The 18,683-nt window shown below is 35.4% G+C and overlaps 1 protein-coding gene across 1 annotated transcript in view; it reads left to right on the top strand.

Moving 5' to 3' along the window:
- The window catches only part of LOC115222509 (F-BAR and double SH3 domains protein 2), a 125,828-nt gene that overhangs the window by 53,698 nt on the left and 53,447 nt on the right, over positions 1–18,683 (top strand). Inside the window, exons 5-12 of the mRNA XM_029792740.2 lie at positions 583–594; positions 1,559–1,703; positions 2,880–3,016; positions 6,801–6,864; positions 7,504–7,632; positions 13,025–13,147; positions 17,390–17,485; positions 17,681–17,830. Coding sequence (XP_029648600.2) covers positions 2,934–3,016; positions 6,801–6,864; positions 7,504–7,632; positions 13,025–13,147; positions 17,390–17,485; positions 17,681–17,830 — 645 coding nt within the window. The 5' untranslated portion in view covers positions 583–594; positions 1,559–1,703; positions 2,880–2,933. The remainder of the gene's footprint in view (positions 1–582; positions 595–1,558; positions 1,704–2,879; positions 3,017–6,800; positions 6,865–7,503; positions 7,633–13,024; positions 13,148–17,389; positions 17,486–17,680; positions 17,831–18,683) is intronic.

Consider the following 18,683-nt stretch of genomic DNA (forward strand, 5'->3'; position numbering starts at 1 on the left):
CCTATGCTCTTCTACAGAAAGGGACACAGAAAAAAAACAAGGAGAGACACAAGGAGAGAAAAAAATGTGTGTAGTGGCTAACGATCTATCATGGCGACTTGGTCATTTAATTTATACATTCTTCTCAGTGGTCCATTGTGCAAATAATGGTAACTGAGAACATAGTAAATCTAGGTGAGTGAAACTCAGTAGGGCAACCACTTTTGAAATAAGTTGAACTATTCCTCAAATTGATGTACTTCTTTGTATAAAATGTCTTTAGTATAGTACACAAGCATGTTGGAAATTTGCATGAAATGAACTGTTAGTGATTCAGTCTGAACTTGAGTACATGTATGTATATTTGGCACCTGCTAACAAAGGTTGACTAAAAACTTTTTAAACTATCTATAATTTTAAAATAGAAAAATATAAAAGAAAAGATGAGGGCAAAATTGTATAAAAAGATTTTCATTCCTTGTAAATCTTTTTTTTTTTATTCCTAAATTTTATTTTTATCATAATAAATTTAAAAATTTAATCTTATCATAATAAATTAAGAAATTTTAATATTTTCCTATTTTCCATACTGCTTCTATCCAGTAACCAAAATAGGTAAATTTATTTGGATTTTTTTTTTTTTAAATTCAAGTAAAATAATATTTTTCTTTGTTTGTGTATATTTTTACATATATTTGCATGATTGTTGGTTATTAATATCTGTTTGATTATTGGTAAAATTTTGGAGTTGTAATTGTTTGGCAAGTGATGTAAACTGGAACCCTATGCTGGAACAGAAACAGTTACATCACATTTATTTAAGAAACTGCTTCTGCTATATCTGCTTGCAGAGGAACTGCATCAGTGACCAAGTTGCAAAAGTGCAGCAAAACTTTTTGTCGCTTCATAATATATAATGTTAAAAGAAATTGAGTGGAATATTTTTTGTGTGTTTTTAAATGTCTAACATAATACTTCTAGGATGTTGTCGCTTTAATGAATTACTTTAAATGTACTTAATTGGAATTTTACCAAAATATATATTTAATCAAAATGGTAATTCCACTTTTTTATTATGAATTTTGTTCATTGCATTTGCTACATATTTTTCTTTCTTTTTTCTTTTTTTGTGGGGTATGTGTTTGTGTGCTTTTATACAGTAATTCTATTCAAGCATTTCAATATTTGAAGTTAAAACATATTATTTATAAAGTTTTCTAAATTAGAAAGATTTAATTAAGTCTAAAAAGATAATGTAATAAAATATTAAATACTATAATAATTAAAAATAGTGAGAATCAAAATTATATAATTTTTTTTTAATATTTTCAATGTCATAAAAATGTGTGTATGTACCTATATGTATGAATACAAATGTGTATGTGTGTGTTTATGTATACATACATATATGTATATGTACGTATCTATACATATATATATGTATATATGTGTATATATATATATATATTATATATTATATATATATATATATATATATGTATATATGTATGTGTATGTGTGTGTGTGTGTATATATATATATATATATATAATGTGAGAAATGTAAATATTCATTTTAGAACTGCAGTTATTGTTTGGCGACAAATATTGGAAGAACTGGAGAAGGTTGCAAAAGCCAGGCTGGCAGCTTCAGAAATATATTATGAGAAGTGTGCAGAACCTGCTAAACCCTTAAAAAATGCAAAAGTTCAATGTTTGAAAAAGGTAAGAAATGTCTTAGTATTTGAATTTAGATTTTCCTTTTTTTTTCTTTTTTCTTTCTTTTTTCTTTTTTTTTTTTGAGGTAACAAATTATGATTGAATGGTAAATATAAATATATAGCATTATTTGTTTTAAACAGAGTATTTTTATACAGATATAGGCAACCAATGTAGAAAGCAATAAAAAGTTGGTGCTCAGAGGCAATCACATACATCACCGTTATTGATACTGCAATGTAATTTATGTCATAAACTAAACCCTGTAATAGTAGCTATGTTCACATTAATATTTTGAAATTCTGCACAGATGTGGCTGTGTGTGGTAAGAAGCTTGTTTCCCAACCATATGGTTCCAGGTTTAATCCCACTGCATGGCACCTTGGGCAAGTGTCTTCTACTATAACCTCAGGTCAACCAAAGCCTTGTAAGTGGATTTGGTAGATGGAAATCCAAGACCTGTTGAAATTGGTGATAGTCTGCATCAGTAATAATTTAACCAGATAATACTGTCAGCATTTATCTTTACATCCCATTGAAGAGCAAGAGATTGAAGCAATAGGCTTTTCTCTTTCCATAGCAAATGAATTTACATATATCCTGCAATACAAGACTAATTATCCAGCAATTTTAGGACTGGAAATGTCTCAGATTTTTGGATTTTCCTGTTTCCTGCAGACAGTCTGAATATGTAATTGAAATATAAAATTTTGAAAAGTAAAGAGCTAAATTGCATTTATCAGATTCAATTTAATATACCTTTAAAACAAGGTTTGTTTGATATTTCTTAATCCATTTGAAATTCTTAAAATATATTACACTGTACCATGTATACAGCAAAATGTTTTTAGGAGGAAAAGTATATGAAGAAAATTAAAGAACATGATTTTATTTAACAGATACTGGTGCAAACTAATGCACTTCTAAAACAGAGTATGTTTAATCTTTAATAAACCACTTAAAAAAGTGAAGAACAAAATTGCTTTCAACACACAACATACAAAGTCTGTTTACTCAATACAGGGTACTGTGTATTACACAATATTGCATAGTATTCCCAGATTTCTGGAAGCCAGATAAGAGGTCCTGTACTGTATAAACTTACCATTGCATTTTTCCCTGTTCTTTTGTGTTTTTTAATAAAGCTAATTTTGCTATTTCAACTTTTATTACTTCATCTAGCTGGTGTCTCAACTTAGTCTCATCCAATCTGAAGTCGCACAAAGTGTTCTTGAGATGACAAAGGCACACAAAATCTACATTGCAGATGAGACACAGACAAACGATGCCAAACAAAAAGCAATGGAGGCTGATGAAAAGTAATTTACATTTTCCATGTTTCTTTTTGAACCTTTTTATTGTTAATAACTGTGTTTTTTTTTTAGCCTTACATCAGCCTTAATCAAGCAAATCCTTGATCAAAGGTATTCCATCCATGACTATTCCATCACATTCTCAGGCATAGTATACAAGGGTCATATTATCCAGTAATGTCTTCCTATTTTGTTTGTTGAGTGTGATTCGAGAGAGATTTGCCTGTTATTTCTTGCATGACAAAACGACCATATAGGGGCTCTCTCATGGACTCGTGTAAGCTTCATCTAGAAAGTATGTGTCAGAGATAGAGAGAGAAAAAGATAGAATCAGATAGACAAGCACTAACAGAGGGAAATGAAGAATTTCACAGATAAATTCATAAGCAAATATAAAATTTTTGCTTCTTTCTACATTTTACAGGTCAAGATTTTTTTTCTGTTCAAGATTAAGATACTTTGTATATAGTACAAATGTGTATCTATTGTCTGTACAAGTTAACATTGTTGATGCAAATATCAGTTGCATTTCAGGAGTTCCTTGACCTTCCTCTCTTTCTTTCACCTGGGGATTTCCATCTATGGAACTGCTTCATGATGATGTGATGGGACCTTCTGAGAGTGTGTCCAATCCAGTGCCACTTTCTTCGTTCAATCTCCATGTAATCTTCATGACTACTCTAGGGCGCTAATTCAGTTGTCAAAAGCCTCTAATGTCCTGCTTGGAGCCATTGTATTTCACTCGGTTCCAGAATGGCCATGTATCTCTTTCACTTAGCACTATTTAGCCACTTTCACATATGATTCTGATGTTCCACATTCCAATGTGGAATATTGATTTTACTGTGCTTTTACTGTCAGGAAGGAGTTTGTGCAGATTTTGTTTTTTGTTTTTTTGTTTTTGTTTTTTTTTATCCTTTTTTTCCATCTTTGAACTGCCATGATACATTCTTACTTTGCACCATTCTTCTGACCCACAGAACTGTGACATTTGCTTTGGTTTATTTGTTGATGTTTTTGGAGCCAGTATAGTTTTTTTTTTCTTTCTATAAAATGTGGCTGCTAAAACCACACCAAACTGCAAACCAGGAAGATCATAGACTACTCTTTTCCCTGGTTTCTACTCTTTGAGCTTCCCAATGTGATTTAATTTGCCAAGGTGCTTATTTTCCCCACATGTTTAGGGAAACAGTCAATGAAGTAGCATTTGTTGATGTTTTTTCTGCTTTACCATGGGATAATCTAGAGTAAGCATTACAAGTTAACAACATATTAACTAAAAAATAATGTCATCATCATCATCATCATCATCATCATCGTTTAGCGTCTGTTTTCCATGCTAGCATGGGTTGGACAGTTCAACTGGGGTCTGTGAAGCCGGAAGGCTTCATCAGGCCCAGTCAGATCTGGCAGTGTTTCTACGGCTGGATGCCCTTCCTAACGCCAACCACTCCGTGAGTGTAGTGGGTGCTTTTTACATGCCACCCACACAGGTGCCAGGCGAGGCTGGCAAACAGCCACGAACGGATGGTGCTTTTATGTGCCACCGGCACGGGGGCCAGGCGAGGCTGGCAACGGACACAAACGGATGGTGCTTTTTACGTGCCACCGGCACAAGGCCAGTCATCTTCTAACAAAATCCTTTTATAAACTGTTTGCTTGGTTGTGTACCTAAGGAGTTCTCTTCACAACCACTTGGACCCAAGTTCAATCCTACCATATAGCAAATTGGTAAATCTCTTCTACCATAACTTCAAGTTGACCAATACTTTCTGAGTGGAAGTTGGATAATGGAAAATATGTGGAAGCTCGTCATTGTATGTGCGTGTGTGTGTGTGTATTCATGTTCATATCTTACTCTGATATTTATTATTATTAAAACATCTAAACATTGGTAAAACTGCCACTCCTCAAATGAAGTTACAAACACCCCTTAGTCACTGACACCGACAGAAATGCAGTGAACCAATGATTGACCCATTTCAAAACATGTATCCAATGACAGTATTATTCACAAATTGCAATGTAAAAGTAAATAATAATAATAATAATAATAATAATAATAATGAAAAAATGTGGCATCTCAAGGTGACTACAGTACCAGTGATTGTAGGATCTCTAGGAATGATTAAAAAAAGGTACTAAAACCTATTTGAAAATGATACCAAGCTTACCATCCCTACAGGAAGTGCAAAAAATCATGTTAACTGGAATGGCTCATGTACTGAGAAGAGCATTATCGCTGTGAAAACAACATCCATTCATGAATTTATTTATTTATCAATTTTTTAAATACAAAATTTTCCTGTGAATTTGCGTGTGTAATCTGGGAATGCATACGATGAGCTTCTCTGCCCTAAGTGTACGGAAAACACTCAGTGAGAAACAGAAGAAAATTTGAAGAAAGATGGAAAAAAAATAATAATAACAATAGCAATAATAATCCTTTCTTCTAAAGGCACACAGCCTGAAATTTTGTGGGGATGGGGATGTGTCAATCCCAGTATTTCACTGGTACTTATTTTATCGACACCCTGAAAGTATGAAAGGCAAAGTCAAATTTTATAGCCTTTGAATTCAAAATGTAAAGATAAATGAAATACAACTAAGCATTTTTGCCTAGTATGCAAACAATTCTGCCAGCTCATTGCCTTAATAATAATTAATAATTAATGACTAATCTTGCTGGAATTAATGTTGCTTAATAATAATTAATGTTGCTTGAGTTGTCATGCTTCAGAATCAGTGAGGAACCATATCATGGCTAAATAAACTTCTTAACCACAGCAGCCATGAGTGCACTCTTCTCAAGACTCACTGTAAGATGCCTGTGATGGGTTTTTCCCATGTGCATACAGAAAACAAATCGATCTATTTGCACTAATGTAACATAATTTATGCTATACTGTATTCTTCTTGGTTTGGCTTTGTAAGCAAAGATTTCCAGAAGAGAATGTCCACATCTGTTGCAAGCTTGCTGATGCCTGACAGGTCCAATTCAGGACAAACAGGCCTGACCGCAGAAGCTGCATGGTAAGGTGGGCTGGTCAAGGTTGGTTTTAATACCCTTGTTTTTCCTAATTTTTCTCTTGCCTGCAACGATAGTTCTGTGGTGTCTTCAAAGGAGACTGTTACCCAGAGGGTAGAGAGATGCCAGGCATCGTGGTCAGTGACCAGAACAGACCACTGGTGGTGATCAATGTGGCAGTCACCAGGGGATTTCCTTAGAGAATCTTTGTATGTTTTCTTTGATGCTCCTCTGTCATGGTGACCAGAGAAGAGTTAACCATATAGTGTAATCATAGGAAGTTGATGATCGTCCATCCTGGCAACGTGTCCTGCCCAGTGTAGCTGGGTTTTCAGCAAAGTTACTTCAATGCTGGTGACCTTTACCTGCTCTAGGACCTTAATGTTAGTGGCAAAGTCACTTGAATGGATGTTGAGGTTGATGCATATCATAGAAGTAAATGTGTGGTTTAAAGAGCCTTCTTTTTTCTGTTGAATTCCTTGAAGTTGAGACAAATTTGGTTTTATGTGCCATGCTAAATTAATGTAACAATAAGAAAATAAGGTAAAATATTACTCAGAATTCATTTCTTTTTTAGTCATCCTTTGTTTTCAAAGATGACCGAGACTCCACCTCTTATGTACCACAGCTGAAGATTGATAACTACTGATGTCTCTACAATACCTTTGTCATGAAATATATAAATGTTTTGTTGTTTTTTTCCTTTTTATGAATTTTTTATAATTCTTATCTTTTTATTTTATTGTCTTTTTTATTGCACAGGCTGAAAAGAAAATCCGTTGGATTTTTCAAAAGTATGACTAGTTTACAACGTAACTGTTCAAAGGTGAGTTTGTTGGGTTACATTTGTTGCCTGATTTTCTGAAAGTTTTAAATATTTTCTATATGCAGTTGTGTGGCAACCATGTGGTCTTGAGTTCAGTCCCACTGCATGGCACCTTGAGTAAATGTCTCCTACAACAGCACCCCCAGCCAACCAAAACCATGAGAGTATATTTGGTATATAGAAACTGAAAGATGCCTATTGTGTGTGTGTATGTCTGTGTGTGTGTGTGTGTGTTCCACCACTGCTTGGTAACCAGTGTTGATTTATTTATATCCCTGTAACTTTGCAGTTTAGCAAAAGAGACTGATAATAGGTATCAGGCTTAAAAAATAAATAGTGGGGTCAGCTTGTTTGACTAAATGTTTCAGAGTGATGCCCCTGCATGGCCACAATCTAAAGACTGAACCAAGTAAAAGATAAAAGATAAAAATAAAACTTCCTTTGTTCACAAAGAATCATTAATATGCTTTAGTTCCTCAAGATGCATCACAAACCTGTAATTTGCTCCATTTTATTGCAGAAGACATCTTTTGACATGTTTGCCATGTAATTTATCACTTCACATTTTTCAGCTCATAAATATATTTTTCATTTACTTACTCTTCAACAACCTTTGTGTTTTGCTCTCTGTATCCTCAGCTAACAACTCGATATGAACAATGTGCTACAAAATCTACTGCATCAAGGAATGAATACTTACTTTGCCAATCAGCTGCCAATGCTCACCAAATACGATATTACAGTGTGGATTTACCTGAACTTATGAAGGTAAAACATCCTACCAGTCATTTTTTTTTTATTGATGTATTTGCATTGCAGTAATTTAATATATATAGGTGCGGGAGTGGCTGTGTGGTAAGTAGCTTGCTTACCAACCACATGATCCTGGGTTCAGTCCCACTGTGTGGCATCTTGGACAAGTGTCTTCTACTATAGCCTCGGGCCAACCAAAACCTTGTGAGTGGATTTGGTAGATGGAAACTGAAAGCAACCTGTCATATATGTATATGTGTGTGTGTGTGTGTGTTTTGTCCCCCAACATCACTTGACAACCACTGTTGGTGTGTTTACGTCCCCATTACTTAGCAGTTCTGCAAAAGTGACCGATAAAATAAGAACTAGGCTTACAAAGAATAAGCTCTGGGGTCAATTTGCTAGACTAAAGGCGGTGCTACAGTATGACCACAGTCAAAATAACTGAAACAAGTAAAAGAATACAGCTTGCTGTAATGATTTTAGTTGTTTTTGTTTTTATATTTACATCTCTTAAATCAACTTTCAGTACTTAAATTGGCATATTTTTGACTCCAACTGATATTTTATTTTTTCAACTTTCATTCAGTGAAAATTAAAGTCAAACTTGGCAGAACCTAAAAGCTGATCTCAGTCATTTCATCTGGTGCTGTCATGATTCTGCTGATTCACTGCCCATGTCAGATGAATGCTGGTCTAACTGAACATGAGCCAGTTATTTCCTAGCACTTTACTATTTCCTTTGTTACAAATCCACTTAAATCTTAGTTTACACTTTGTTGTATACTATTCCCACCGGAAGGAACAATTGATTGGTGTATGTAGTAGAGGCACTGAATAATGCTTTCAAATTCTGGAATAAAGCCAACAATTTCAGGGGAGTGGGTAGATTGATTAGATCAACCCTATTGCTCAACTGGTACTTGTTTTATCAACCCCAGAAGAATGAAAGGCAAAGTTGACCTCAGCAAAATTTGAACTCAGAATGTAGAGACAGACAAAATACTGCTAAGCATTTTGCCCAGCATGCTAACGCTTCTGCTAGCTCACTGCCTTAGAGGCGCTGAATAATGATGAATGTTTTGTTAATTAATTAATAGTATCTTTCTATGATCATACAGAAGATAAATTAGATATCACTGCTGAGTGGTAATTAATGGATGTTTTTGCACTAATATATAATATGATATAATATACACTCTACTGTATATCATAAAGAATTCCTTGATAAACAGAATTTCTTGAAATAAGGACAAATTTGGTTCTATGTGTCATGCTAAATAAATGTAACAATAAGAGAATAAGGGTAAAATAATATCCTTACTTGTTCATCCTTTGTTTTTGAAGATGACGAAGGATCTATTTCTTATGTACCATAACAGGAGATCCATAACTATTCATGCCTAAACCATTCCTTTGTGATGAAACTATAGCAGCAACATTATTTCATTATCGCAGACACCACAATGCAAGTTCCACAATTCTGTTTGTAGTTTCAAACAAATTAAGAGATCTGATTTATATTGAACTTGGGTAATAGAGAGGGAGGGCTACACCGGATAATCAAACTCATTCTGTTATTCCTGCCTTCCTGGATCAGTGGCAAGACAGCCTAAAACTGAGTTGGGGATATATCAGAAATGCAGCAAGACAACCAAGGTGATCGCTGAGTCTCACTGTGATTTGTGGTATGCATTCACATTCTCCACAACAGCATTGCTTAATGTTACCTTTCTGCAGTTCAATATTTAAGAGATGAGGAATTATGTACATTATTTACATTATTTATATTTGACTGATATTTGTCCTCATTTTGTTTGTTGTTAACACAATGTTTCGGCTGATATACCCTCCAGCCTTCATCAGGTGTCTTGGGGAAATTTCGAATGAGAACCCAGGTTCAAAATTTCCCCAAGACACCTGATGTAGGCTGGAGAGTATATCAGCTGAAACATTGTGTTAACAACAAACAAGATGAGGACAAATATCCTTCGAATGCAAATAATGTAAATAATCTCCTTTCTGTCTCTTAAGTTTATCATTGATGGTTAGATTTCCTTTACAACCTGTCAAAGACCCAGTCTTCACATGTATCTTAAGCATCTCAGTTTATCTGGCCTTTGACAGATTTGGGTTTTTTTCGTGCCATAGACTGTCCAAAATTGCTCTTCTTGCCAGGTAGGTTTGGTGAATTTGCTGGTTTAGTCACTGACAAACTAACTATACAACAGGTTGTACTGATCTACATGCTTCCAGTAGCCCTTACAAGTCTTTTTGTCTTGAATTGTAATGATATTCACCCTGGAAGGGTTAAGCTGGCTCCCATTGAGTTCATAGGAATTTCAAGGAATGATCAGAGTCTGCAAAAACAGTTCCCATCTGTATTTGTAAGCCACCATACATGACCAGTGGCAGGTCATCCTCGTATTACACCTTCTTGCTGCAGGATTCCCACAGACACGATCCAATGGCACCAGGAAGCCGCTGGATTCCGGATCAGATGCCACCTGGAATTCACCATTGCCCTCCAGTTAGCTCGATTGTGGTCCTAGCACCACTAGTCTCACACCTGTCTGCCTTGGGTGACCCTACTAGGGACATGAAGTCCCTGGTGGCATTGCTCTGCCACTCATTTAACCTTCCCACCATGATGAGGTAAAGGGTTGGACTTTGAGAAAGGAGGCCTTACAAGTGAGCTGATCTCATTCCTTTACAAAATGTATGATTATTTAATTCCATATTAGAGATCTTTTTAAACATATTTAAATTCAAAAACCTAGCAACCTACACAAAGAAATGTCTATACAATAACTTGTTGACCTACTAGAAATAGCAGCCAAGTCTCCCACAAATAATACCTTACCATCTTAAAAGAAGGGCACATTGAAAAATGTCCTAAATATACTATCTGCATAAAATATGAGATGGTCACATCTTTATAAAATATGTTTACAAGACCTGTAAGAAGTAAACAAAAGCAGATTGGTTTCTTTATCTTTCTGAGCACAAAGAGATAAGCCTGTGATGTAATCAATTTTTTTACTTTTCAAAGCAAGGCTAAATTGCAAGCTTATTAAAAAGAAAGTATACTTTACATTTCAAAGAAAGAAAAAGTCATGCTTAGTAGTTTGCTATTAAATTGATTAATATCTAATCTTATATTATTTTGAGGATACAACTTCATTCTAAAACAGTCTGTCTGAGACAAAACTCTGATAAAGAAAATTTATTTTCTGGTAACTTAATCCTTTTGTTTTGCATCTATGAGAATACTGTTCAGTTATTTAATTGCACCCCTGGGGAGATTGAAGTCATTAATAAAGCTAATTAGTGAAATTACATTTTTATTTTAATGAGTACAGCAATGAACCAAGATATGTGATGCATTGCTGTACTCAAGAAGTCCCACCCAACACAACAGAAATGTGATCCTAAAGGTGCTACATAAAAAGCATTGTTATGAGTGCTGGTGCCATGTGAAAAGCATTGGTGATGGTGCTACATAAAAAGTACTGCTGCTGGTGCTGTGTGAAAAAAAAACACTGGCAGTAGTGTTAGGAAGGGCATCCATCTGTAAAAACCAAGCCAAAAAGATTATGGACCCTGGTGCAGGCCCTGGGCTTGCCAGTTCCTATCAAACCATCTAACTCATGCCAGCATGGAAAATGGACACTAAATGATGATGGTGGTGGTGGTGGCAGCGGCGGCGATGACGATGTTGATGATGATATCATTATCCTTATCCTTATTATGTTGTTGCTGTCTTGCTTTGGGTCAGTCCTCCTCAAGTACACCTTTGACCAAAAAGTCATGACCATATTATCCTTTTAGTCATATTTATTCTTATTAATATTAGATTAGCAGAATTGCTGATGTAGAGCAAAATGTTATGACCCTTTCGTGTTCTGAGTTCAAATCATACTGAAGTCGACTTTACCTTTCATCCTTCTGTGGACTAGTGAAAAAAAGTACCAGTCATGTAATAGGGTTCGTTTATTTTCCTCTACTTTCTCAAAAAAATTTTGGCATGTACTGTAATCATAATTCTGATTACTGCTGGTCTATGTTTTCTTTCATCTTATTCCCATATCAACCCCTGTTGGAATTTCATCCTAACTCATAACTTCATCCTTACAAATAAGTTGTATGGAATCACTGTTGATGTTCTAGTGGAGACAGTCCACAAGTTTAATGGCACTATTTCTTCTAATGCGAAATCTATCAATCTGAAAGAAACGACATTTTGGAATTTGTCACCAAAATGTTACCAAAATTGAAGTTACTATTCATTCTCAAGGATCTGCCAAGCATAAACAAGATCTTCCAGCTGATGGAGGCTACAAAAAAATGTCTAACCACAGAAACATTGAAACATAGGTGTAGGAGTGGCTGTGTGGTAAGTAGCTTGCTTACCAACCACATGGTTCTGAGTTCAGTCCCACTGCATGGCACCTTGGGCAAGTGTCTTCTACTATAGCCTCGGGTCAACCAAAGCCTTGTGGTGGATTTGGTAGATGGAAACTGAAAGAAGCCCGTCGTATATATGTATGTGTGTATATGTTTGTGTGTCTGTGTTTGTCGCCCCAACATCGCTTGACAACCGATGCTGTGTGTTTACGTTGCCGTAACTTAGAAGTTCAGCAAAAGGGACCAATAGAATAAGTACTAGGCTTACAAAGAATAAGTCCTGGGATCGATATGCTTGACTAAAGGCGATGCTCCAGCATGGCCACAGTCAAATGACTGAAACAAGTAAAAGAGTAAAGAGAGTAAACGTTCTCTGCCATTTTCCTCTCTTTTCCTCAGCATTTTTCTTTTTCTGTTCTTTTTCTTCACATATATAAAGGAAAACAAATAACTTCTCTCATTCCTGCTTCACACAGATAATTAAATTGATTAAATTAGCAAATAAATCAATACTCCTTCAATTAGTGATAAATTCTACTACCATCAGACAACTAATGATCTCCATATACCTATAGTCTCTGGCTATAGGTATATGAATATGTTTGTGTGCAGTTAGAAGGAATATAAATAGGTATTTGTTCATTTTTATGTCCATATTGTAAGTGTTGCAAACATGTGGTAGTTTTAGAATTTCTTTCAGTTTCTGTGTAAAAATCTCATTCTCTGTGATATAAGTCGCATGACAAAAATGACAGAAAAATATATGAATCCATTACAAAGATGAGAGTTACTATCTTTATTCATTAATATAAGGTTGTCCCAAAAGTTCGTAGAAAGTCTTGGAAAATAATGGTCTTTATTTTGAGGAATAACTTTTGTTGTTTTTGTTAGTACTTGGCGAGTAAAAATTCAATTTTCGCAAGTATTTACGAACTTTTGGGACAACCTAATAGAATCTTGACTATTTCATTTGTATTTATATTTTGTTCTTTCCTTGTAGGCCTTGGATGGTGAAGTGTATGAAAGAATTCAAGATTATTTCACTATCCACACTAGCACAAGTGCTGAAGTTAGTGCCATTGAGACGAACTGCTTTCAAAAGCTGTCACATGAAGCTGAGAAGGTAATGTCCCAGAATATTACTTTATATGTTATTTGTATTAATTCTATCCACATCATTATGATGATGATAATACTACTACTACTACTAATAATATAATAATAATAATAATAATAATAATAATAATAATAATGATTTAGAGTCTTCCCCTATCCAACCTCCTTTTATAGACAGTTACTCTATATCCAATTGACTAGTCTAATGTCTTCTTTCCTCCCTGAGGAAAAGCGATATGTATGACAATATTTATGACCATACCTAGCCATGCACCGTCAAATCACTCTTGCCCTTTATTCTAAACAGGCACAGTCCTCTAGTCTTAGTTTTAGTAGTATATAAAGAGATAAATGTGACACATGCAAAGAACAGAGAAGTCTCTTTAGCTTTGGTTGAAAAACCTCCCTGTAAATTGTGCATCAAATAAAGGGCTCTAAATACAAGCTACGATCCTTTCATAAATACTTATTCGGAACTTAGAAAAGGTGACAAAATGTCAACTAATAACAATTTGGAAAGAATGTGGTGTTAACATGGAATAAGAATCCCTTAGAGCTAGTGAGAATAAATGTGAAATAAAGACAAATCAGCACCAGTTGTATAATGAATACTGCCCAACAGATTTGAAGAAATGGTCTCATGATTGCAATTGAAGAGTAATGGAGTGGTTTGGATTTTTATTATTATTATCATTAATATTATTATTATTATCATCATCATCATCATCCTTTAACGTCCGCTTTCCATGCTAGCATGGGTTGGACGATTTGACTGAGGACTGGCGAACCAGATGGCTGCACCAGGCTCCAACCCGTTCTGGCAGAGTTTCTACAGCTGGATGCCCTTCCTAATGCCAACCACTCCAAGAGTGTAGTGGGTGCTTTTACGTACCACTGGCATGAGGGCCAGTCAAGTGGTATTGGCAACAGCCACGCTTAAATGGTATTTTTTACGTGCCACCTGCACAGGAGTCAGTCCAGCGGCACTGGCAACGACCTCACTCGAATGTCTTGTTCACATGCCACTGGCACAAGTGCCAGTAAGGCGACGCTGGTAACGATCATGCTCAAATGGTGCTTTTTACGTGCCACCTGCACAGGAGCCAGTCCAGCGGCACTGGCAACGACCTCACTCGAATGTTTTGTTCACATGCCACTGGCACAAGTGCCAGTAAGGCGACGCTGGTAACGATCATGCTCAAATGGTGTTTTTTACGTGCCACCTGCACAGGAGTCAGTCCAGCGGCACTGGCAACGACCTCACTCGAATGTTTTGTTCACATGCCACTGCACAAGTGCCAGTAAGGCGACGCTGGTAACGATCATGCTCAATGGTGTTTTTTACGTGCCACCTGCACAGGAGTCAGTCCAGCGGCACTGGCAACGACCTCACTCGAATGTTTTGTTCACATGCCACTGGCACAAGTGCCAGTAAGGCGACGCTGGTAACGATCATGCTCAAATGGTGCTTTTTACGTGCCAACCAGCACAGAAGCCAGGCAGCTGCCGTGCTGGTGGACATGTAAAAAGCACCATTTGAGCGTGATTGTTACCAACGTCGTCTTACTGGCACTTGTACATCATTACTATTATTACCTCTGCCTTAGCGAAGACAAAGGTATTGTTTCAGTCGTGTTTGTTTGTTAGCTTGTTTGTTTGTGGACAAGATATCTCAAGAACCGCTTGAGAGGACATTGGTGTTGCTTTGGTGAAAGTTTGTGCTCTCTGAGTGCTCTTGTACTATTATTATTATTATTATTATTATTATTATTATTATTATTATTATTATTATTATTATTATTATTATTATTATTATTATTTATCTTTACATTCTGATTTCAAATGCCGCCAAGGTCGACTTTGCTTTTGATCCTTTTTGGAGTCAATAAAATAAGTACCAGTAAAGTACTCGAGTAATTGACTTCCCCTCCCTTCAAAAACTGCTGGACCTGTGCTGAAATTTGAAACCATTATTACTAGTGATGGTGGTGGTGGTGGTTGGTAGTAGTAGCAGTAGTATAAACAGTAAAAACTATTTAAGAGGAGCCATAGGAAATAGATACTTAGTACATTTTCCTTCCAAATATTAACCACTTAGAATTAAGAACAGTGCATGTTTTTAGCTAGTCGGCAAACTGGAGCAAGTTGAGATATATACGTTATTCAGGAACACAAGATAATGACAATAGTAATATTAAAATGTAAACTGTTGAAGTGTAGATTACAGATTACAGTGAGAAAATTTAATGATATCCTGAGAGATACATATATAAGTACATAGTTATGTGTACTTTAGTTGTAGTGAAGGCGCATGGTTCAGTGGTTAGAGCATTGAGTTAAGATCGTGAGGTTGTGAGTTCGAATCCTGGACCGGGCTGCATGTTGTGTTCTTGAGCAAGACACTTTATTTCCCGTTGCTCCACTTCACTCAGCTATAGAAATGAGTTGCGACATCACAGGGTCTAAGCTATATCGGCCCCTTTGCCTTTCCCTTGGATAACACTGGTGGTGTGGAGAGGGGAGGCTGGTATGCATGGGCGACTGCTGGTCTTCCATAAACAACCTTGCCTGGACTTGTGCCTGGGAAGGTAACTTTCTAGGTGCAATCCCATGGTCAGTCATGCCTTGTGAGTGGATTTGGTAGACGGAAACTGAAAGAAGCCCGTCGTATATATGTATGTATAGATATATGTACGTGTGTGTGTCTGTGTTTGTCCCCCCAACATCGTTTGACAACTGATGCTGGTGTGTTTACATCCCCGTAACTTAGCGGTTCAGCAAAAGAGACTGATAGAATAAGTACTAGGCTTACAAAGAATAAGTTCTGGGGGATCAATTTGCTCGACTAAATGTGGTACTCCAGCATGGCCACAGTCAAATGACTGAAACAAGTAAAGAGTTGTTGTCTAGACCAATAATGGAAATTCAAATGTTTTTCAGAAGCAGTTTGAGATATATAAATAAAATTGAACACTCATACCTTGTGTATGCGTGTTGTTAATTCATGGGTTGGCTGTGGCTTTTATAGGCATAAGAGAATATATTCTCTATGTATCTGGTCTAAAAAACACCTGAAAATAAGTCACAGCCAAGCAAGACAACTCACAAAGGTCCTTTATCAGAGCAACAGACATTGATATGTCATCATTCTTTTTGTTGTTTTGTCATTGTTTTTTCGTTGTCATTGTCACTCCAAGAAAGGACCTGATGTGAGTTGTCTTCTTGACTAGGCACATAGCGAATATATTCTCCTATGCCTAAAAATTGCAGTTGACTCACTAACTAAGAATACACATACCTTGTGTATGTGTGTTTGACTTTGTTGATAAAGGAAATATATTAGTCATGCAATAACAAAGTGAAAAACTAACTTTATATTGAAAAATGAGATAAAGACCATTAAAACCAGCCCTATTCTCATAAAAGAAGAAATTTACAGGGAAATTTACTGTTCCCACCCCTAATTTTCTGCCATGCTTTGACCCCAATAACAAACTTGTTCAATTATATCACCATGGTATAGAGATGTTGTGAGCAAAGTATAAATCATTTCATGTATATTGATGACTCAGAAATCTTTACAAAGAATAACACTCCTAAATTTAGGAGAGATTTTTAGAAAACCTCAAAAAATTGTCCATAGTTTCACTAAAGACAAGGATGAGTGTAGAATTAGACAAGTTTGCCAAAACAACTTCAAAAAGTAACAAATTATGAGCTCTGACAAACAAATTAACATAAAATTTTGATGGAAGGTTTTATTTAGATTATTTTAAACAAGAAGGTTTGTATCATAGATCGAGAGGAAGTTTTAGGTGTGTTATTATGAGATGGGTTTAGACAAACATGATGGCAAGATCTGGAAGCTTGATCATATGACTAGGATACTTCTGTTGAAATATACTACCTTTTTTCAATTAATTCTGAAAATAATGAAGAATTTAGTAAACTACCTTTGTCATTATTAAGCTGGTGTTTTGAACATAAACTAACAAGAAATTTTGATGCATCACTTTGAAACAGGAAGTTTATATCATAGAATGAGAAACAATCTCAGGTGGGTTGGCATCAAAAATAGTCAAGGATTTCAGAACAACTATGTATAACAATTTTGTTTTGGGATTTGGTTTGCAAGATTGAAATGGCTCTCCCCAGACACAACAGAATATGTATAACAATGTTTTGTTTCTATTTCTATTGAAAAATATCTTTCCTGGAACAAACAATTTTTTTCACTTTTTGTTTGCAGATCAGTCGAAACTATAATTTACAGTGTTTCTTACATGAAAGCAATGTTTTCACCGACCTTTTGCAATATCAATTTGAACCCTGCTGTAATGATCAAGTAAGTTAAAATCTAATGTAAACAATTTATTTAAATGAACAGGAAGAACATCGTTTGGCAATGGGTATAATTACTAAGAATAGAGCAAAGATATTCTTGAATGATTTTTGTAAATGTTGCTTTAAAAAGAAAAAAGCATGCTTAATGTTTATGAATATATATTTATACAGGTGTTCAATCCAATTACTTTTGCAGGTAATTAAACTTTCTCAGGAATATGGAGCTAGCCATCAACTGGAGAAAGAGGCAAGAAAGTGGGCCACAAAGATATCAAAGGAAACAAAAGCTATTCGGGAGCATATTAAAACAATGAAAGCCTTACAGAATCAACTAAAATCTGATGTGGTAAACTGTTGTTACATATTTATTAAGATATTATTTCTATTAGCTTTGCTCTTTACTAATAAAAATAATTTTTGCCAACACAAACTACTCCTAGTTTCTAAGGGTTCTAAGTCCCCCCCCCCCACAAGTGTATGCATGCAATCATACAAACATACACACACACACACATGCATGCAATTTTCATACATAGATTTATACATATATATTCTTTTATTTTATTATTTTACTTCTTTCAGTCATTTGACTGTGGCCATGCTGGAGCACTGTCTTGAAGGGTTTTGGACAAACAAATCAACCCCAATATTTTTTTAAAGCCTAGTACTTATTTCATCAGTCTCTTTTGCTGAACTGCTAAGTTACAGGGATGTAAACATACCAACACTGGTTGTCAAGGGATGATGTGGGGGCAAACACAGACACAAAGAAACACATAAAAATGTACAAATATATATATATATATATATATTTCAATACATAATTCAGCAGAAAATATTTGCTAAGATACCATTAACTCTATTATTATCTAGGATAAAATAATTAATTGATAATAACAGAATTAATAATAAAGGCAATTGCAGGCCCAAAAAGCATTAAATAGCTGATAGATTAAAATTTATGTAAATCAAAGGACATACTGAGTATATCTACCTGCTGGAAATAACAGTCAAAACTCTTATTTGAACTGCCGAGAAAATGACAATGATAATAACTACAGAAATCAACCGTCCACAAGCATACGGGTTAAGAAAATCATTCAACATAACCAATATAACATCCCTCATCATCATCATCATCATCATCATTGTTTAACGTCCGCTTTCCATGCTAGCATGGGTTAGATGATTCGACTGAG

The sequence above is a fragment of the Octopus sinensis genome, linkage group LG20 (genome assembly GCF_006345805.1).
Source record: "Octopus sinensis linkage group LG20, ASM634580v1, whole genome shotgun sequence".
NCBI lineage: Eukaryota > Metazoa > Mollusca > Cephalopoda > Octopoda > Octopodidae > Octopus > Octopus sinensis.